This window comes from Gorilla gorilla, chromosome X, assembly GCF_029281585.2.
Source record: "Gorilla gorilla gorilla isolate KB3781 chromosome X, NHGRI_mGorGor1-v2.1_pri, whole genome shotgun sequence".
Classification (NCBI taxonomy): domain Eukaryota; kingdom Metazoa; phylum Chordata; class Mammalia; order Primates; family Hominidae; genus Gorilla; species Gorilla gorilla.
Genome location: NC_073247.2, coordinates 54681382 through 54704048, shown reverse-complemented (window position 1 = coordinate 54704048; position 22667 = coordinate 54681382). Strand labels below are relative to the sequence as shown.

The following is a 22667-nucleotide window of genomic DNA, read 5'->3' as shown; positions in this document are numbered from 1 at the left end:
GGGGTCCACTTCTTAATTCAGTCCCTGTTCCTTGGTCCAAGCACTTAGGTTTCACCTGTGAACACTTGGTTCAACTGGGCATGCTCGGGTTGTATGACCTTCAACCCTGGGGTCCACGGCAACTGAAAAACAACTCACGATTTTGTTATACAAAAGTTGAACTAGATTAGTCTGGTGCGGTTACACTAGGACATAATTCCTAGGGCACAGCAGCTATCTTGTGAGCATGACGGAGATAAAGGAAACCTAGGTCCTTGTTGGCATCATGGAGCCACTGTTTAAAGCCCAGGCTGCCTCTCTTTGGACTTGTAGTTATGTGAGAAAAATCAGGCCATATTTCAGAGATTCTCAACCTAGCAAGTATTTGGAAATATGTGGAGGTGTTTTGAGTTGTCACAATGATCAGGAGCAGGGCCAGACTAGGGTAAGGCAAATGAGGCACTTGCTTTCGGTGCAACATTTAAGGGGTGCCCCCAAACTCAGCAATTAAGCTAGATAATATTTTATTATCTAATTATTATTATTATCTGTTATTAAGCTAGTATAATATTTTAAAAAATCAAATTAATGCCAGAAATTCATGATGAACAAAATGCCAACATTTTAAATAAAGACAAGATCAGCAACTGTGCCATGGAAGTTATATTGGAGCCTGAGGCAAAAGGAAAAATCAGTAATACTGATCCAATCTTCATTAAAAAGTTGGCATTTTGATATTTTGTTTCTCCTGGATATTTTGCATTAATTTTGTTTTATTTTATTATTTTTTTTGAGGCGGAATCTTGCTCTGTTGCCCAGGCTGGAGTGCAGTGGCATGATCTTGGCTCACTGCAACCTCCGCCTCCCAAGTTCAAGCGATTCTCCGGTCTCAGCCTCCCGAGTAGCTGGGACTACAGGCACCCACCACCACACCCGGCTAATTTTTGTATTTTTAGTAGAGACGGGATTTCGCCATGTTGACCAGGCTGGTCTTGAACTCCTGACCTCAGGTAATCCACTCCCCCTCAGCCTCCCAAAGTGCTGGGATTACAGGCATGAGCCACCACGCCTGGCTTGCATTAATTTTGATGTTTTAAACCGCCTCACCCTAGGGCCAGCCCTGACCAGGAGGTGCTGCTACCATTGAGTATCCAGGGGCCAAGTGTATATTTTATATCCTGCAGTGTGGGGAAGGCAACCCTACATTGGGGAAAAATTGTTCTACCTCAAATGCCAATACTGTTTCCACTGAGAAACACAGTGTGTGTACTACTTGCTTAAAACCCGTAGCATCGGGAGAATTTCTAAAAACAGGCAAAAGAATTTTGCTTAATACTGCACCCACCCTTCAAAGACTTAGTTATTTCATTGAATTCATTTAAATAAAAGCAGACTATGATGGGACCAAGACAAAAACAAGACTATTCCATGATCATAACTGTCTGAACACAGAACACGAACACTGTCCGAGTCACAAAATGCATCACTCACGCCAGTTATTTCCAGTCATCATCCCAGTACCTCCATGAGTAAGAAGCAAATATAGATGGTTGTCCTCATCATATAAATGAAGAATCATTCTCAAGGAGAAATGGAGCAGGAACCAGAGTCTGAGACTGGGTGTTGGAGGCACTGATTCTGGTTCTGGTCCTGCCATTAACTATATGTGTGATTGTGGCTTAGTCACTTTACCTCTCTGAGCCTCAGTTTCCTTAACTATAATGCAGGACTTGGCTAGCTGATCTGTAAGGCCCTTTTACCTCTGGCAATTTATGTCTAAAACTTGACTAAAGTCAAATTCAACTTGTTTATCCTAGAACTGAGCCCAGACCCTGGATCTAATGGCCTAGGACTCTCTAATTACATCAGGCACCCACTACTTCATTATTAATTGAAATTTGGCATTTAGCAGTTTATGCTACGCCATGGTGGCTGTATAAGATCTATAGTTAGCTGCTTTTATAAAACGTTGGAATATTTAGAAATATATAAATGACTGAATGTTTTTATATGACTTTCGTCTGGATGTTAAGCCCCATTTACATAGACTCTACAATTTTGCTCTCATTTTTCATTTGTCAACAGCTCCTAGTTAGCCTAATTTGTTTGCTATTTCACAAATGACTCAATTATAGTAAGTGGCAAGATAAAAGTTGATCTTATGGGATATGCATACATTTAAAAATATTATTTCTTTTTTTCCATCTATTGTAAACATAATGATTATAATCAAAACTACTGACCGCACAATTGAATTTTAATCACTTACATTAATTGACATCGAGCTTGTAATGAGCTGATTATTTATGTAGCTGATTATTTATGTAGCTGTGTGACTCTATGATTTGAACAATATAAAAATAAATTTTTAAAATATAATTTGGTCCCTTGGGTCATCTTGATTTTTTTTTTTTTTTTTAGATTAAACAAGTTAGTTTATTATTCATTTGCAGCAAGGGAAAAAACATACCCTAAGCAACTGTGGGATGTCTAATGAAGCAGGTGTTAGAAAAGGCTTATTATAGGATTTGGGCTTGTGTTAAGTAATTGTGGGGAGTGATTAAGGAAGCAGGGCTTTGCTCTGGATTGGGTGCTATCAGGAAGTAGGGGTACATCTACAACTGGGTATCTTAATAAATCTCAGAGAGAGAGAACAGACTAGAGTGAGTCTATACCTATAATTGGGAGAGAAGCAGCTGTCACTTCTGTGAGCCAGGAGAGGGGGATGTTTGACATTTCATGGCTGGACAAGGTTCGTTTTCTGTGTTTAGATGGGACTGTGGAGTGGTCTTGGTTTTGTCTTGATCCGTCACGGTCACAGAGTGGCCTTGTCTGATGTTGGTGGTCTCTGAAATTATTCTTGTTTAGCAGGAGAACACCAAGGCCTAGCTGTGGATGCCAGGCCAGCTTGTAACAGCACCAAGACCAGCTGATAGTATAGGCCGGCTCCTGGATGTCAGGGGCTACTTTTCTCTTTCTTACCCAGTACTAGCTAGAATTTTTAATTTTCCTGCAGTAGGATTAACGAATGATCAGGTACATTATAATTTCACTTGGTTAACAAAGAACAATACGTAAATACAGATTCTTGAAGTTTTGCCTAAAGCCAGTTAGGAATGTTGTAAAATATAATCAGAATATATAAAAATAAAATACAATTAAGCTTTTAAAAAAACTGGAAAATACATTAGATATACCTTTAAACCATACCTGAAATTTCAAATGGAAATCTTTCTTTAGGTTTATATAATTTTCAGATTGTCTGACTCTTGCTATTACCATGTCATAAAAGACACCAACATGTATAATTATAAGACAACGTAATTGCAATACATTGCCGTTTTAATCCCATGTTTTACATCACAAGTACACAGATCTTCAGCTATTTAGTTTTAGAGAAGAAATAAAAAATCTTGCCTGAAATCAACCATGTCATACCCCAAATTCTCAACTATGCATTCTGCATTTGTCACTAAGAATAAAACACTTAGTCTTTAAATTTATATTAAAGTGATAAAGCTTCCAATTTCATTGTATTATGTAGGTTTCTTTAATCTTCTTTTGAAATTCAAAAGGCACTTAATAAAAATAATCCCTAAGTCTGGAATAAATGTTTTTGGAATAAAAAGAATGAGAATCATAAATGAGCCTTTTACTAAAGAAGAGAGTTCTTCCTTCCCTCTTTTCTAAAACCTAGAATTTAGCTATTTGACAACATTTTAAGGCCCTTCCCTCAGGCCAAAACTTTTTATCAGTAACTAGGCCTGTGGCTTATTCTGATTAGTCCAAAGTTAAAATTGTCTCTTTGAACTTTAACTTTTGTAGGCACCACTACATCCCCATTAGAATGGCTATAATTTTAAGACTCTTACCACTAAGTGTTGGTGATCATGTAGAGAAACTAGAACCTTCATACATTTCTGGTAGGAATGTAAAATGGTGCTGCCATTTTGAAAGACAGTTTGACAGTTTCTTAGTTAAACATATACTTGCTGCATGACCCAGTAATTCCACTTCTATGTATCCATCTAAAAGAAATTAAAACATGTTCACAGAAAAACTTGTGTGTGAAATGTTTATAGCATCATTATTCGTAGTAGCCAAAAAACAGGGAACAACCCAAATGTCCCTTAAGTAATAATGGATAAACAAAATATGGTATATCTACATAATGAAAACTATTCAACAATAAAGAAACCTAATGATATATATGTTACAACATGGGTGAACCTCAAAAACATTACACTAAGTAAAAGAAGCCAGACACAGAAGACTTCCTATTATATGATTCCATATATATGAAATCCTAGAAAAGGCAAATACATAGGAAAAAGCAGATCAGCAGTTGACTGGGGCTGATGGTGGGAGAGGGGACTTTTGTGGGGGAAGTGATAGAAATGTTTTAAACTGGATTGTGGTGATGATTACACAGCTCTGTAAATTTACAAAAAGCCATTGAACTGTATGCTTAAAAGTAGTAAATTTTATGGTATATAAATTCCAGCTTAAAATATTAGTTTGTTTGGGTTGCCATTGTAACTGCCCAACTGGTTCACCATGCCTGCTGCCTAGACAGCCCATTTATCAAGATAGGGGAATTGTAATAGAGAAAGAGTTATTCACACAAAGCTGGCTGTTCAGGAGACCAGAGTTTTAATATTACTCAAATCCGTCTCCCACAAAACTCAGGAATTGGGTTTTTTAAGTATAATTTGGTCGGGGTGGTCGGGGGGGGAGTGGGTTGGAAAGTGGGGAGTGCTGATTGGTCAGGTTGGAAATCATAGGGAGTTGAAGCTGTCCTCTTGCACTGAATTGTTCCCGGGTGGGGGACACAAGGCCAGATGAGCCAGTTTGTCAATCTGGGTGGTGCCAGCTGATCCATTGAGTACAGGGTCTGCAAAATATCTCAAGCACTGATGTTAGGTTTTCTTTTCTTTTCTTTTTTTTTTTTTTTTGAGATAGAGTCTCACTCTATCGCCCATGCTGGAGTGCAGTGGCGCGATCTTGGCTCACTGCAACCTCCATCTCCTGGGTTCAAGCGATTCTCCTGCCTCAGCCTCCCAAGTAGCTGGGACTACAGGCACGTGCCACCACACCCAGCTAATTTTGTGTATTTTTAGCATAGATGGGGTTTCACTGTGCTGGCCAGGATGGTCTTGATCTCCTGACCTCATGATCTGCCCGCCTTGACCTCCCAAAGTGCTGGTGTTACAGGTGTGAGCCACTGTACCTGGTGATGTTAGGTTTTATAATAGTGATCTTATTCATCCCCAGGAGCAATTTGGGGAGGTTTAGAATCTTGCAGCCTCCAGCTATATGACTCCTAAACCATAATCACTAATCTTGTGGCTAATTCGTTAGTTCTGCAAAGGCAGTCTAGTCCCTAGGCAGGAAGGGGTTGTTTTGGGAAAGGGCTAGTATGTTTTTGTTTCAAAGTTTAACTATACACTAAGTTCCTCCTGAAGTTAGTTTGACCTATGCCTCAGAATGAACAAGGACAGCTTGGAGGTTAGAAGCAAGATAGAGTTGGTTAGGTCAGATCTCTTTCACTGTAATAATTTTCTCAATTATGATTTTTGTAAAGACGATTTCACCATAACAAAATACTACAGACTGGGTGGCTTAAACAGAAATTTTTTTTCTCACAGTTCTGGAGGCTGGAAGTCCAAGGTCAAGGTGCTGGCAGGGTTGGTTTCTCCTGAGGCCTCTCTTCTTGTCTTACAGATGACTACCCTCTTGCTGCCTCATCCTCTGTGCACACTAATTATAGTTATTTTGAACGTAAAACCCTTGTCATTTGTAAGATTTTAGTTCACAAATTAGGAAGAAACTGATAGTCACTATTTGACTTGTTGTCTTAAATTTTAGGCTGATTTATATTTTGTTCTGAACTTTTAATCTATAAAAGTCATGGTTATTTATGTATTCTTCCCCCTCTGAATTCAAACCAGCTGCAAGTTTATTTGAAATACTAAAAAAAAAAAATTCTTTACCTTCCTTTATTTTGTATTTGCAGGACTCTACCCTATGGTAAACTCACTTTTTGTAACACTGATGGTGGGTGATAGCACAAATGCCATAGACCATATAATCTAACTGTATTCTTCAAAAATTTTTTTTTAAAGTAATTTTGGACTCACAAAAAGTCACAAAAATAGTACAGAGAGTTCCTGAATACCCTTTTCACAGCTTTCCCCGATGATAACATCTTATATAACAATTTGATATACCTTATCAAAACCAGGATTTTACCTTCTGCAACATGGTAAAACAAGAACAAAAATGCAGGAAATCAGCATTGGCATTGTGAACCCCAAAGTATCTGAGACAGGTCTCAATCAATTTAGAAAGTTTATTTTGCCAAGGTTAAGGATGTGCCTGTGACAGCCTGAGGAGGTCCTGACGACATGTGCCCAAGGTGGTCGGGGTACAGCTTGCTTTCATACATTTTAGTGAGACATAATACATCAATCAATATATGTAAGATGTACATTGGTTTGATCTGGAAAGGCGGGCCAACACAAAGCCGGGGAGAGGCTTCCAAGTCACAGGCAGATTCAAAGATTTTCTGATTGGCAATTGGTTGAAGGAGTTATTATCAATATAAAGGAATGTCTGGGTTATGATAAGGGCTTGTGGAGACCAACGTTTTATCATGCAGATGAAGCCTCCAGGAAGCAGGCTTCAGACAGAATAGATTGTAAATGTTTCTTATCAGACTTAAGGTCTGTGTTGATGATAATGCTGGTCAACTTTTCCTGAATTCCAAAAGGGAGGAGGGTATAATAAGGAATGTCTGGTTCCCCCTTCCCATCATGGCCTGAAACTAGTTTTTCAGGCTAACTTGGGAATGTCCTTGGCCTAGAGGAGGGATCTGTTCAGATGGCTGGGGGGCTTAGAATTTTATTTTTGGTTTACAGTATAATACTATTAACTAAACCGCAAACTTTATTTGGATTTCACCAGTTTTTACATGCACTCACTTTTTCCCCCTTAGTTTAACAGTCCTATGGAATCTTATCCCATAGATAGATTCATGTAACCACCACCATGTTCAGGATACAGAATAACTGTGTTCTTTAGGATTTTGCTGTTTGAGTCCTCATTTATTGAGGTAAACTTCATTTTAATTCTTAAAATCAACTTTATTGAGGTATAATTTATATGTAATAAAATGAGCCTTTTTTTTTTTTTTTTTTTTTTTTTGAGTCAGAGTCTCACTCTGTTGCCCAGGCTGGAGTGCAATGGCGTGGTCTCTGCTCACTGCAACCTCTACCTCCTGGGTTCATGCGATTCTCCTGCCTCAGCCTCCCAAGTAGCTGGGATTACAAATGCCCGCCAGCACGCCTGGCTAATTTTTGTATTTTTAGTAGAGACGGGGTTTCACCATGTTGGCCAGGCTGGTCTCGAGCTGCTGACCTCGTGATCTGCCTGCCTCAGCCTCCCAAAGCGCTGGGATTACAGGCATGAGCCACCACACCTGGCCAAAATGAGCCTATTTTAAGTATACAATTCCATTAGTTGTGACAAATGTATGCATCTGTGTAACCACCACCCCAGACACCGTCTAGGACGTCTCTGTTGCCTCAGGAGGTTCCCTTATTCCCCCAATTCGTTTAGCCCTTTCCCATTGTTCTGACTTCTATCACCATAGTTTAGTCTTTCGTTTTTTCTCGGATTTCAGATAAACGGAATCTTATGGTGCATCTGCCCTGGAGTCTAGCTTACTGTTTGAGATTTAAGATTTGAGGCGCAGCTTTGACAATGTGTATATAAACAAAGTGTAGCAAATTCATGTAATAATATACTATAACAGATTTCTGGGCATTTTACTGTCCTTTTTAGTCCTCTGGTTTGATATCCCTTTACTTTAAAACATTCTGCTTCCATTTTTTCAAATTACTCTTCTAACCTCCTTCAGAGGTTTTAAAATACTTTAAGATGTTAATAACACCACATTATTCAAAGATATGAAGAAATGCTTATCTCCATTCTTTTTTCAATGTTGTCCCATTTCCTTTTCTTTTATTCCATCTCTCTCAACCTTCTTGTCCCTTCCCTTCTGGTGTTTTTTTTTTTTAATTTTATTTTTATTTTTATTTTTTTACCTTTTTTCTGTTTTCTTTTCTCTTTTATTGGACTTCTGTCTCTTCATCCTCATTCTCTTTACTTTCATCCATTTTTATTCATCTTCTATTGTGAGTGCCCTATTTAACTTTCTTCCTTTCCTTACTTTGTCTTCTCCTGTTTCTGGCCTTGCAGTTGCTGACTTCTCTTCTTAGGAGAGTATCATCATTGTTGTCATCATCATCATCTTCGGTTTTTTGTTTTTTTTTTGAGATGGAGTCTCGCTCTGTCACCCAGGCTGGAGTGCAGTGGTGCAATCTCAGCTCACTGCAACCTCCACCTCTCGGTTTCAAATGATTCTTCTGCCTCAGCCTCCTGGGTAGCTGGGATTACAGGTGCACACCACCACACCAAGCTAATTTTTATATATTTTTTTTAGTATAGATGGGGTTTCACCATGTTGATCAGGCTGGTCTGGAACTCCTGACTTCGTGATCTGCCTGCCTCAGCCTCCCAAAGTGCTAGGATTACAGGTGTGAGCCACTGTGCCCAGCCCATCATTGATATTATTATTACTAGGGCCTTTCCCCTTCCCCTTTCCCCTAGGGCTGGACCCAGGGTATATATGTCTCTCCAAATGGAGTGTTGTCTGAAATTAACTCTGTGTGCAGTGTCTAGGGTGTTCTTTGGAAACATGGCCTGCCTGCAATACCTCTTTAATGACAGGCTCTTTGGTATAGTAGAAAGAACAAGGCTTTTCAGTTAGACTGAGGTTTAGAACCTGGATTTACCATCTATTACCTATTTCATCCTGGCCATGTTTTTAACCTCTCTTAGCCTGAATTCCCTCATCTGTCAAGTGGGAATAACAAAACCCACCTTAGAGTTGCCGTGAGTATCAAATGGGTAATGCATGTCAAATGCCCAGGTCATAGTAGTCACGAAGAATTATTTCCTTACATGGGGTGGGGAGAGCAGTTTTCCTAGGGGAAGTGAAGCATAAGCTGGGACTATCCCAATGCTCATTTGTGCTACAGGATTCTTGCATTTTTCTTTGGGAAAAATTCTGGGATTTTCCAGAAGAATAAGTTTGGAGATGCTACCACTGAGCCCAGTGAGTTCTAAAAAGCAGCTATTAAGCTATCATTGTATTGCTCTTTCCAATTGTTCTGGGCACCATTTATGTTGAAATTAGGGTAGTTCATAAAATCATATATTGTTTAAACAAAAGATTTTGTCATGTCTCTTCTATTTTAGCAAATTTACTTAATGGTCTTTTAGGAGGAAAGGTGATAAATAACTACCTTTTAAATTATTTTATTTTTTCATTATTCTGAACTAATAGCAGTCAGTAATAGGCTGCTACAATTGTATTTACATGCCTATTATTCATAACTGTACTCATAGATTTTATACCATGATCCTCTAGGTTCTAGAAATTTCATGCAGGTCCTTTTATGTTTAGTTGAAATTGTACTTCCTTTGCAGTCTACCATGTTCCCCCCTTTTTTTGGCTTAAAATATGAAATATGTTTTGCATGCATTTTATTATTTCTCTTTGATTCCACTTGTTGATATTTTTCATTCAGAATTTCAAAGCATTTATTTTTGCATTTATATTTACATATCAAAAATATCATATTTTAATAGTTTTACATATTAAAACTATTTTCAATTCTGGTCTACTTGGCTTTTACAGTCAGCTTTATGAATTGAAGCTTTGGTTCTTATGGGTAGGTAATGGAGATAATATTATTGTGTGTTCCCAGCTTTCTCCTTTTCCACATATCCTGCCTGCTAAACAAAAATTTGTCTTTGCTCACTCCACTTTTCTCCACCTCCATCCTCTAAGGATTCTTCTGACTTTTTCAGTTGTTCTTATGCTTTGTGGGATATAGGAAAGGAAGAAGTGGATAGGAGGGAGAGAGAATATGAGTGGGAGAGCACTGATGGTGATGAAATGTGAAACTCGTGAGAATCGAAAAAGAGAGAAAAGGCTTTTTTGGGGGAGAAGTGTGGATGTGCAGCATAAATTGGATCACCTTTAGATTTTCCTTGGAGGTCTAAGTGAAGATGAAACAGGATTTTCAATTGCTATTAGTTGCTGGGCCTTTTCTTTGAATATACTACCATGCTGAGACTAAGCCACACTGGCTTATTATTTGAGTTACTTCTAAATGTTAACTTACTAAATTATATATTTTTGTGTATGCTTACACAAATAAGAGAACTGCCATTACCCACCCCTCTCCCAACACTGATCAGTTGACCTAAGTCCTCTCATCTCCCTCTGAAATCTCCCTTTCATCAGTCTGCTTCTTTCCATGGCCACTGCTGCCATCCTAGTTCATCTTTCACCTGGAGAGTAGCCTCCATTGAAGGCATCCCTGCCTTCAATATAATTCCCTTTCTCAACTGCCCACTCTGCTACAGAGTTAACTTTCTAAAATGTTTAGACTCCTTTGACCTCCTTTGCATGGCTTAGGGACCACCTATATTTTGGCTCTTGTACCTTTGTAGTCTCATCTCCTTTGCTCCCCCATCACCACTCAACCCTTAGCCACACAAAATGACTTGCAGTACCCCACATACCGAACACTCCTATGCTCCCATAACTTTGTACATGCTGTTCCCCTTTGCAGAGAATGCCCTTCCCTTCTTGTCCACTTACTCCGTCTTTCAGCCCATTGAAGACCCATTTCAGATGTTACCTCCACCATGATGCCTTCTGCTTAATACTTTCAGGTGACTGGCAATTCCCTCTCCTTTTGGAGCATTTTCATAAACCCTTATTACTCTTCTCTGTGTCCTCCACTGAGCAGGAGTGAGTGGAGATTTTGTGGCAGTTCAGGGCATAGTGATTAAGCTTGTGGCCTCTGAGGCTAGGCATCTTGTGTTCCCAGCTGTCTCATTCTCTTACTTTGAGACTGTGTGTAGATTACTTAACCTCCCAAATCTTGAATTCTATAAAATGAGAATCACAGTATTACCTACTTTATTGGTGTTTTGTGAGGAGTAAATGAGATAAGAGTATAAAAGTGCTTAATACAATGCCTGACCCATTATAAGTACTTAATCAGTGTTGGCTATTTTATTTAGCTTTGAATTCTCAGAGCTTAGCACAACGCCTGACACATGGAAGACAACTTGGCAATATATATGGAGCTACAATATTATTAAGTCTTTCCTAATGGCTTTTAGCTTTTATCTCCAATGCATTATCATTATTTGGAGGTACCATACTCTGTTTTGCAGTTATTTGCATATAGTCTTATTCCCCTTACTTGACTGTGTGCTCTTTGTAGCTGGAGAGATTGTCTTATTGAGTGTTGTATCCACAGCACAGAGCTTTGAACTTAGCAGGTATTCTGTGGCTGGTTTGGTTTGTATTATTTTCCATTAGTAAGGGAGGCTTTCAGTATGAGGTACCCATTTCGTGACCTTGGTTGGTGATGCATTTGTGGGAAATAAATAACATACTTTGGGATCATTAAAATCATCCAGTGTACTGGGAGGTCCAATTTATTGGGTAATTACTAGAATTATAGAACAAATTCTTTGGACTGGAGGAGAACATAAAGGGCATCATCTCCAAGCATCTTTCTTCTGACTCTTTTGCATGGAATCCAGCTTTTAAAAAATACGTAATATTGCAAAACGATGGCATGAAGGAGTGTTTTTGCCTTGGTTCTCATATTATTCCTGCTAATTTTACACACACACACACACACACACACACGTTGAGTATACCAAATCTGAAAACTTTTTGAGTGCTGACATGATGCCACAAGTGGAAAATTCCACACCTGCCCTCATGTGATGGGTCACAGTCAAAACACAAGTGCACAACACAGTTTATTCAGCATCCCAAGGGAAGAAAAAGCCCTTCCAACCCCCTTCACCTACAGTATAGATTCTTTGCACATGTCCAGATTCCCCCAAACAAGCATACCTACAAAGTGTAATAAAATGGCACATGTGCAGGCTGGATATGCCAACGGCACGTTCCCCACAATTCCCCGTGTAGGACCAAGACCTTCGTGCATTACTCATTGTGTATTTTTGCTTATTCTCTGCTCTGTGGTGTAAAGATATTGTTGAAAATGTCAAATAGGTCTGAAGATAGCCCTGTGGGTAAGAGGAAGGATTTATGTGTATCCATAGCATAGAAAGTCAAGCTGTGGGAGAAACTGGACAGCAGTGTAACTGTGAAGCATCTTACAGGAGAGTATGGTGTTGGAGTGACCACTATATATGACCTGAAGAAACAGAATGATAAACAGTTGAAGTTCTATACAAAAGTGATGTATAGAGGTTATTAATGAAAAATAGAAAAACAGTGCATAAAGCTAAAAACGAAGGTCTCAAACATGTATTGAAAGAGTGAGTCCATCAGTATCACAGTGAACACGTGCCATTTAATGGTATGCTGATTATGAAACAAGCAAAGAAATGGCAAAAATTTTGCCATTGCTTTCAATGGCAAAAACTGTAATTATTTTTGCCAACCTATAATAGCTGAAATGGTTCTAAATCAAGGTGATGATGAAGATGACATTGCTAACTGTAAAAAAAAGTGCCTATAGATGATGTGGTGAAATTGTGATGGGATTATTGGATGACTAGAGCCATATGCATTCATAACAGAACAAGAAATCATGTCAGTTGATAAAATCAGGGGCACTTATAAGACAAAAACCTCTATTAATGAGGCTGATAACTCTGGAGGAAACATTTAAGAAAGCCATCCAGCAGAATGCCTCCTCATCTCTAGAGGACCTACTTCCTGGTCCCTCAACTTCTTTTGATGTTTCTTCTCACCTAAAAAAATAGAGTGTATAAATTAGCTGGGCATGGTGGCACGTACCTGTAATCCCAGCTACTCAGGAGACTGAGGCGGGGGAATTGCTTGAACCTGGAGGTGGAGGTTGCAGTGAGCCGAGATCGCACCACTGCCACTCCAGCCTGGGCGACAGAGCGAGACTCTGTCTCAAAAAAAAAAAAAAAAAAAAAAAGAAAGAAAGGAAAAGAAATACCTGAGACTAGGTAATTTATAAAGAGGTTTAGTTGGTTCATGGTTCTGCAGGCTGTACAGGAAGCATGGCACATCTGCTTCTAAGGAGGCCTCAGGAAGCTTCCAATCATGGTAGAAGGCAAAGGGGGAGTGAGGCACTTCACATGGCTGGAGCAGGAAGAAAAGGAGTGGGGAGGTGCCACACACCTTTAAACAAGCAGATCTCATGAGAACTCACTATAGTGAGGACAGTACCGAGGGGGAAATCCACCCCCTTGATCCAATCACCTCCCATCAGGACCCACCTCCAACATTGGGAATTACAATTTGACATGAAATTTGGGTGGGTACACAAATCCAAACCATATCACATGTGAATAAGTGTAAGAAAATTATTGCTTATCCAAAGCATATAAATTCAGTCAGGAATGATGATTATGCCAAATAACCACAGATTGTCCATATGAGTGGCTGAGATAGTGACACCTTTGCTTTCTGATGGTTCAATGTACACAACTTTGTTTCATGTGCAAAATCATTAAAAATAGTACATAAAATTATCTTTAGGCTATGTGTATAAGGTGTGTATGAAACATAAATGAATTTCTTATTTAGACTTGTGTCCCATCCCCAGGATATCTCATTATGTATATGTAAATATCCCAAAATCTGAAAAACATCTGAAACACTCTGGTCTCAAGAATTTCAGATATGGGGTACTGAACCTACATATGTACATACATATGTGTTTCTGTGTGTATATGATAAATGAAAAATATTATAAAAGATAAAGGAACAATCGTATATGTATATATATACACACAAAAAAACACACATATATATAATTTTTTATATGGTAGGTGTTTTTCTTTTGTATTTTTCATATTGAATGTCAGTTTTCTTGATTCAGTTTATAAAACTCCATGATTAGCAATGTGATTTCTGCGGGATAGGGTGACCCCCTTTCTTCTAGTCCTAGTATCATTTTTCCAGGAAGTCTGATTTTAAACAGTGGTTTGGAATCTCTTCTCTTAGTAATATCAAGTGTTTTTTAATTGCTTGCGCAATAGACTCCATAAGGATGTGAAGACTATTTTAGATATGGTTTTGACAGTATTTTCAAGCTTCCAGCTTTGCATCCTACACTGATTTATATATTATTCAGTATTTTTATACATTCATTTTCTCTCCAAAGCTCTGTTATATATACATAATTTTCTTAATTCTTTAAATAGTGCTGTGGTTATCACTGTGGTTAGCAAGTGTTGATTTTCTAATTTTTGCTGAAAGGTTAATCAGTGAACAAAGAGCTTAAGTGGTTTGTACCAGTGATGTAGTTAATAGTGATAAAGCTACGTGAACATTCTAGCATTCTAGCCACTTCCCTTTCCATTTTCATGCATCATAAAATCATGTCTTATGCAGACAAGTAAAACTAAATTTTATGAATGCTTATATTGCCCATACAGGTGCATTTTATCTTAAACCATAGATTTAGTCATGAAAACTTGAGTATCGATTATAAATAGGTTTATGATATTTTTGTAATACAAAAAAATTCTTTGGAAGTCATCACTCTGTAATTTATCTTTTTTGTTATTCATTTATGCAACTTACCTTTATTGACCATCTCTTATGTTCAACATGCTAAATGAGATTCAGGTTTGTATAACTTGAGTTTTCTTAAAATAAGATACGCTTATATAAACACAGTATCCATAGGAACATAAATTTATCAAAAAATGAAGTGAGAGGAAAAAAATAAGAATTTGGAGTGAGATTATAACTTGAGCATTGGTATTTAGATGTACCCCCACCTCCACAATCCCAATTGAAATCACTGCAAAATTTTAAAATGTGGAGAAACTAAATTCGTGCTGGAGGCCAGGGAGGTGTTCCACCTTCATGTTGCAAACTTTGAAGAGTTTCCACCTGATATAGTGCAGATGGGATGATACTGAAGGAATATACCCAAACGAACTTGCAATTTCACTTGCCGAGAAAGTGACAAGAATCGAGTTGGGGGTTAGGACAACCTGTAGGGGTTTCCACCTGGTTTACTTTCACAACTATTGATGGCTTAAGAGTGTCACTAGGAGGCCCAGAAATATAGTCACACTGAAGTCAAAGCAGGCCCTGCATTCGGGCTCTTCTCTGATGGAACAGGCAATGGCATACAAAGGACTGGCCACTCTTCCTGGAGTGGAGGTTGGGTCAACTCATAAAATGTTTATATGGAAAATTAGAAGTTTTTCCTGCTGGGGACTACCCATGGTTCCAGCTCCCTTCCTACTTCTCTTGACCACTCTATATGAATTTATATTAACCAGAGAGGAGGTATCTAAGAACATTAGGATAGATGGTGAAGGGAGCGAAAGAAAACCCACCCACCCACCCTATTTTGTGGAAAACACCAGCCTAGATAGACTGCTCTTTGTTCAGGAATGAACAAAGAAACTTAAGGTTTCTGAAAAGATTCTACAACATAAATGGAGAACATAGTATTCAAGAGGCAGAGGAAGAAAAATACTTATTTTAAAAGTATGTTTTCTACAGAAAAAAATAAATATTTTTGATAACAATGTGCTTTGTGTAAGGAAGTATATAATACAAAGTGAGAAGTAAAAGCAAATTAAAAATATTATTGAATGAGACTGCAGGCAAAAAGTCAAAGGGAGATTGCTGAAGAAGGATGAAATGTGAGGAATCTAAAAATGCATTATATGTAGTAAAGAAAAGTATTAAAACTGGGGAGAATGGGATGAGTGATGGAAAAGGTAAACTTGAGAAATTCTCCTGAAATGCAATGGAAAAAGATAACAGAGCAATGAGATGATGGCAGGTTGGACAGAGGATTGAGCTCTAACATGCAGACAATTGTTCCTAAAGAATTAAAGGCTAGATTAAAAGCAACCAAATTGATTAAGCATACCATAAGAAAACAATACAAACAAAAGCAACTTTCTGGATTACAGAAAGACGTAGACCGGGCCAGGTGCCGAGGCTCACGCCTGTAATCCCAGCACTTTGGGAGGCCGAGGCGGGCGGATCACGAGGTCAGGAGTTCGAGACCAGCCTGGCCAACATGGTGAAACCCCATCTCTACAAAAAATACAAAAAATTAGCTGGGTGTAGTGGTGGGTGCCTGTAATCCCAGCTATTTGGGAGGCTGAGGCAGGAGAATCGCTTGAACCTGGAAGGTGGAGGTTGCAGTGAGCCGAGATTGCGCCATTGCACTCCAGCCCTGGCGACAGAGTGAGACTCCGTCTCAAAAAAAAAAAAGAAAGATGTAGACCAGCAGATAAAATACTTATTCTGTACCAGAGAAAATAAAAAAAAGAGAGCAATAATTAGATCTACCCTGACAAATTTTCAAGGATAAAGCAAGGAAATTACCAAGCATCAGGATAGAAAAAGTAATTTAACCCTCAAAGGCAAAGTTGACATTGGAATTCTCAGCAATACTAAATGCCAGAAGACAATGAAGCCATGTCTATAACTTTTAGGGGAAAATGTGACTCAGAAAATCTAGACTCAGCCAAGGTGTTATCATTAGTGAAAACAGCAGTAAGATCTCAGTTATATAATTTATCACAAATATGCTATCCACATACTTTTCCTGAAAAAGTTGCTTAATTGCTAGTCAATTAAGAGATAAAGCAAATTAAACAGTTCAACCATGGGGAGGTCATGAAATAAAATGATTAGTGGTGAGTAGTAGAAAGAAACATATATAATAGGTCGTGAAATATAAATAAAATTCAAAACATAACATAAACATTTTGAGTATTTATTGAAAGATAAAAGAATAACAATCATAAAATGAGCCCCAAATCCAAGATAGGGATAGAAAAAAATATGAATTATTTAGAAGAATATGCAATTTAACAGGCTATATGGTCACAACTATGTCAAGGAAAGACATCAACAACAGTGGGGTTCTAGGTAATAGAAATGCCATATACTTTTTCCTGCTACTCTCTATTTCCATATTTTTGTAATACATTTGTATTTTTATAGTGTGTAAACTTTATCAAATTAAATCTATGTATACAGCAGAGTTATAATTACAGACACATTTGTAGTATTGACTGCTTTGTTCTTGCTCTCCAAATTAAAAATAAACTAAGCATTTAGCTTAAGACATTAAAAAATACACAATAAAACAGACATCAGAGAACAAAAAGAAAAATAAATTTCAAAGCACAGTTTTTTGTATCGGTAAACAATAGTTTTGAAAAAGCACATGCCGTCTGAGTTGAGTATTTAAAACAAACAGAATTAAACCTAAACAAAAAATACAGAAAACAATGTATTTAAATCATAAACTCAGAGAAAGTAAAATGTATAGCTATGCTAACTATGAAGTGAATAGTATTAATTAGCAAAATTGACTTAAGTACAATGCTGGAATTGGCCAATATATGGAAATATTAGAGAAAACTGCCAAAGAGCTACTCCAAATGTTAGTGATTGTCTCTAAGTGGGTAGCATTATGGGCTATTTTACTCCCTCTTTGTGTGTTTTTTTTAAAATTTTTACTTTTTACTTTTTTCCCCACTACAAGCTACTTTAATTCTTTGAACAATTTTTCCATGCGGGTAAACTGTTACCATATTTTCCTATTAAGAAATATTTTCAATAGATTTTTTTCTACAATAAATTTTACTGAAAACATTTGGTTCATTAATTTTTGTCTATATGAATGCTGTCCATCATGGCTTTTGACAATCTGAGTTTTTTTTGATGATCACATTTCTACCAAAATCAATTTTCCTGAGTCAAATTTTGTATATCCAGATTTTGTAAATATTTGACTCTTCTATTGATTTTTTAAAAATCAATTTTACCATGTGCATTTTTCCTTCTGTTGCTTTTATTTTGTTTGGGTTTTTAAAAAATCACGTTTATTTTTTTGCTTGTCTCAAAAATTTTTAATAAGCAGGTATGAATTTTGAAGTTAGATATGAATAAAAACCAACTGAAAAAGCAAATCCCTCTGTCTCCCAAGACAAAGTGGGCAGTTTGTTTCTTTTGAGCTTTAAAGGTAGAAATAGCTGCCTTTCTAAAATTTAAGTGAAGCGAAATGTTGACATGCCCTGAAAGGACTGCCAAGGTTCAGGGAGCCTGTTAATGGGCCTTGAGAGGCTCTGTGACTCTGGACTAATGGCCCACGGACCACTAAGAGTAAATTGAATTTCTAGATTACTGGCTACTTTCACAGCTCTCTGATGCCTCCAGGATGGGAGAGTAGACACACCAAATGCCAGACAAATAAATGCTAAATAATAATTCTTCGAGGTTCAATGGAATATCTATCACTTAAGTAGCAAACTATTTACTAAGTGTCCCAAATTTTGCACATTTGCATTGCAAGATTTTACTAGTAACATGAGTAGGTGAACTGTTCTTTACCTCACTCATGGAATAAGTAAATGAAGGTTGTGCTTTTTGATTTAGGCCACTCTTGATATACTACACTCAGAACTACATTGCTCACTCCCCTTCCTAAAGAAATAAAGGTGAATTGCAACAAGGTTCTCTCCTGCATGTTAGAAACACTGCAGAGTATAATACTTGCATTTGCCACACAGAAATGCAGGGAGAGAGGAGCAGGTTGGAAAAGTAGTTTTCCCATCTAAAATTCAAAAAAATTTTTTTGATAGAAAAATTTTTTTTGAAAGGAAAACTCATTGTGTGTATATCTTGCTTACCTTGTTGAGTGTATACTTACATTTTTTATTAAAAAAATTTTTTTTTAGAAACGAGGTTTCGCTGTGTTGCCTAGGCTAGTTTCAAACTCTTGGGCTCAAGTGATCCACTCACTTCGGCCTCCCAAAGTGCTGGGATTACAGGCGTGAGCCACTGCGCCCGGCCTATTTTTTATTAAAACACTTTTTTTTTTTTTTTTTTTTTTTTTTAGAGATGGGAGTTTCACTCTGTTGCCAGGCTGGAGTGCAGTGGTGTGATTATAGCTCACTGCAGCCTGAGACTCCTGGATTCAAGTGATCCTCCCACCTCAGCCTCCCAAGTAGCTGGAATTACAGGCGTGTGCCACCACACCCGGCTGTTGTTTTGTTGTTTTTATTTTTTTTTTGTAGAGACGAGGTTTCACTATGTTGCCCAGGCTGGTCTTGAATTCCTGGGCTCAAGTGATCCGCTCGCCTCGGCCTCCCAAAGTGCTGGAATGACAGGCATGAGCCACCATGCCCGACCGATTTTTAAATTTTTTTAAATAGAATTCCTATAATATACAAATATAATACACAAATCACCTACCTAACTTTTAAAATTCTACATTTTTTTAAAGACAAGTAGGAGGGTGACTTTATTCACCAAGCGATCAAAAGCAGGCTGCAGAGGACAGGGATTTAGATTGGGAAACTCTTTGTATTCTATCAAGCTGTCTTCTTTACTGGCTACCTTAAGGCATTTTTGCTGGGAAGAAAAACCTTAATAACATCAAGGGCAGTTTACCTTAACCCTCCTCCCGTCCCATTGTACCCCACCCTACCAGCCAGAAACAGAAGTCTTATGAAAAGGTTTTGAGGAAAATATCCTGTTCTAGTTTACTCCATTCCAACGAATTCTTCAAACACATCCTTGACCCAGGACATACGCAGAGTTCAAATCTAGTCTGTATGTTTTGTTAGGCTGCCGGTCTCCTTTCTTGGGAAGACTCCTGACTGTGCCTTTTCTGTTTAAAGATGGTAGAGGCGATGGGTGTTCTCCCGCAAGACGGTCAAGGTGTGGGAGAGCGACACACCTTTGATTCTGGCAATCTCTCGCACAGTATGCAGGGCCAGGCCTGGGTGGGCATACTGGCAATAGCTTTTGGGAACCCAGCGAGGGAGGAAGAAGGGAGCATCGGTTTCTACAATAATTCTCTCTAGTGGGATCTTTCTCACAGTTTCTCGGGCTTGCCCAGCAGAAGAGTAAGTCAGAACTGCCGTGAAGCCCACATACAGGTTGGGAAAGTGGTTCAACAGGGGCTCGATGACTGAGTAACTCCCAGTGAAGCAATGGCGGTGTATCTTGTGGTCAGAGGGCACGTATTTTTTCAAGATGTGCAGTAGGTCTTCATCGGCTTCTCGGCAATGGATCATCATGGGCTTCTTTAGAGAGACGGCCAGCCGCAGCTGTCTCTTAAATACTTTCTGCTGCTCTGGGATATGCGTGGTGCACTTACTGGAGTAATCCAAGCCCATTTCTCCAAAGGCCACAGCCTTGGGGTGTCGTAAGGCTTTTAAAATACTTCTTTCTTGATAGTTGTTATAATAATGGGCAAAATGAGGGCGACAGCCAAAGACCCCCCAAACCAGATCATCTTTCAACTGATCCTCCCACAGGTTATCACTTAGGTTTTGAGGATTGCAGAAGCAAGAAATGCAGCCCTGAAACTCCTTGGGGAAGGTGTTGCTATAAATTTTTCTGAATTTGGTAAAGGTGCCTTTGAAAGGCAGCCTGGAATATAGCAAGTCTAAATGACAGTGGGTATCAATGAAACCCGGTTGCTCTGGCTGCCAGAGGGTCCTTGGCGGAAAGTTAGATGCATGTCCTCCATAAGGATGTCCTAATGTCTCCTCTTCATATACTCTCTCCTCCTTCGCCTCTGCTTCCACATTTCTGGAGTAGTAAAATAAGGAAGAATTCTTGGATCTGCCTTCCTCTGTCATCTTCAGATCTCTGGATGTGTTTTCGGAGCTCACTGGAAAATTGGTGGAATAATCACTCAGGAAGCTCTGGTGGCTGCTCCTCTCACCCTGGAATATGTTGTTGTTGCTTCTGCTGCTGCTGCTACAGCTGCTCTTCTCAGCCTGCAATGTGTTACTGCTGCTGCCCAAGGAGGGATAGCAAGAAGACTTGGTACTGCTGAACTGAGAGCTGGTGTAGTCATGCCAAGGACTATAATGAGGTGGAAAAGTGGTGTAGTCAGTGGCGTAGTATGGAGGCTCTGACACTACAGGAAGACACAGTGAGAATGGCTTCTCTTCAGAGAATATGACTGTGGTTCCACCTACATCAGACCAGTCACTCCCTGAAGAGGGGCGCTCAACTGCCATCTTTTCTTTGCGCTTTTGAATTACTGAATGGGAGTTATAGTTATCCGGAACATTTAAAGGTGGAGAGCTTTTTTCACAAATGACTCTACTTTGGTTGCTAAGTCGCTTTTGGATTATTACATGGGGGTTATAGTCATCCAGAAAATTTGAAGGCTGAGAGCATTTTTCACAAATGAGTGTATTTTGTTTTTTAGGTCGCCCCTCACTGAATTTCTTAGGAGGATTAACAGTCACCCTCTTGTCACAGGAGCTGCTCATTTCTGGGGCTGACTCTTTCTCTTTTTGAGGAGCAAAGATAGTGGCATTCCTGGCTGGTCTTTCTCCACAGTAGGGACACTCTCCTAGGTCTGATTGTGAACTAATGACAGCCTCTTCCTTTACTTTTGGAATGTCATCTCCCAGGATCTCCTGGAGAACACTCAGAGACAATGAAGAGCCACTATCTTGAGGTCTACCCTTCCTGTTCTGGAACTTGTTTGGTTCCTCAGTTTCATTTTGACCCTCACTTCCAGCTGTAAATTGAGGGTTCATGGAATTATAGGAGCTACGCTTGGAATTAATTTTAAGGCTGTAGATTCCCTCCTCCAGAGAAGCCATTTCTTTTAAAACGGGGCTGGCAGAGTGCACTGGGGATCACAAGGACGAAAGGAACTCCAAACGCTCCAAATGAGGCAGTCTTTGGAGCCGGCCCTAATCAGGCCAGTGGCTGAGGAATGGGAGGAGAAGGAGGAGAAAGAATTTCTGTGGCAGGATGAACCTTGAGAAAAACACGGTGTGCAGGCCACAAAGTAGCCTTTAGGCCTTTCAGGCCTTTGGGGCCTCTCTCCCCTTCCAAACCACGTTACTGAGCTCCGCAGGGCACCTGTGTTTGCTGCAAACCACGTTACTGAGCTCTGCGGGGCACCTGTGTTTGCTGGGGGATCCTACCTAAGTGCCGCTCCCGTGGTACTTTTCTGCGTGCTGACGGGCCCCAGAGCTGGAGGGCCCTCACGCCACTCCGGCGCCTCACGAACGTTTCCTCCTTTTTTCAACTGTCTATCACAGTTCTCGGTGTTCTAGAGATGCCAAAGCCCTTCCACAATTATTTCAAAGTGCTCTGGAGAAGTCCTAACGATCCAGCCCGGAACGTACTCCTAAGACTGTCCCAAATGGTCTGATTTTGCGCTGTGCAACTTCCCGGATGTAAAAAAAAAAAAAAAAAAAAAAAAAAGGTACTTCCGTGGAGTCAAAGTGCTTCCGGGGAGTCAAAGTGCTTCCGATCGGCCGTGCGCCGTGGCTTACGCCTGTAATCCCAGCACTTTGGGAGGCCGAGGCGGGCGGATCACGAGGTCAGGAGATCGAGACCATCCTGGCTAACACGGTGAAACCCCGTCTCTACTAAAAATACAAAAATTAGCTGGGTGTGGTGGCGGGCGCCTGTAGTCCCAGCTACTCGGGAGGCTGAGCCAGGAGAATGGCGTGAACCTGGGAGGCAGAGCTTGCAGTGAGCTGAGATCGTACCACTGCACTCCAGCCTGGGCGACAGAGCCAGACTCTGTCTCAAA

The 22667-nt window shown here is 39.4% G+C and overlaps 2 protein-coding genes across 2 annotated transcripts in view; one reads left to right on the top strand and one right to left on the bottom strand.

Moving 5' to 3' along the window:
• Positions 1-22667, top strand: part of EFHC2 (EF-hand domain containing 2) — a 198236-nt gene that overhangs the window by 38012 nt on the left and 137557 nt on the right. The gene's annotated exons all lie outside the window — the stretch shown is intronic.
• Positions 16837-22301, bottom strand: LOC129529709 (putative deoxyribonuclease TATDN2). Its single transcript, XM_055375590.1, has one exon. The coding sequence runs from the start codon at positions 21718-21720 to the stop codon at positions 19762-19764; it is 1959 nt and encodes a 652-aa protein (XP_055231565.1). The 5' UTR covers positions 21721-22301; the 3' UTR covers positions 16837-19761.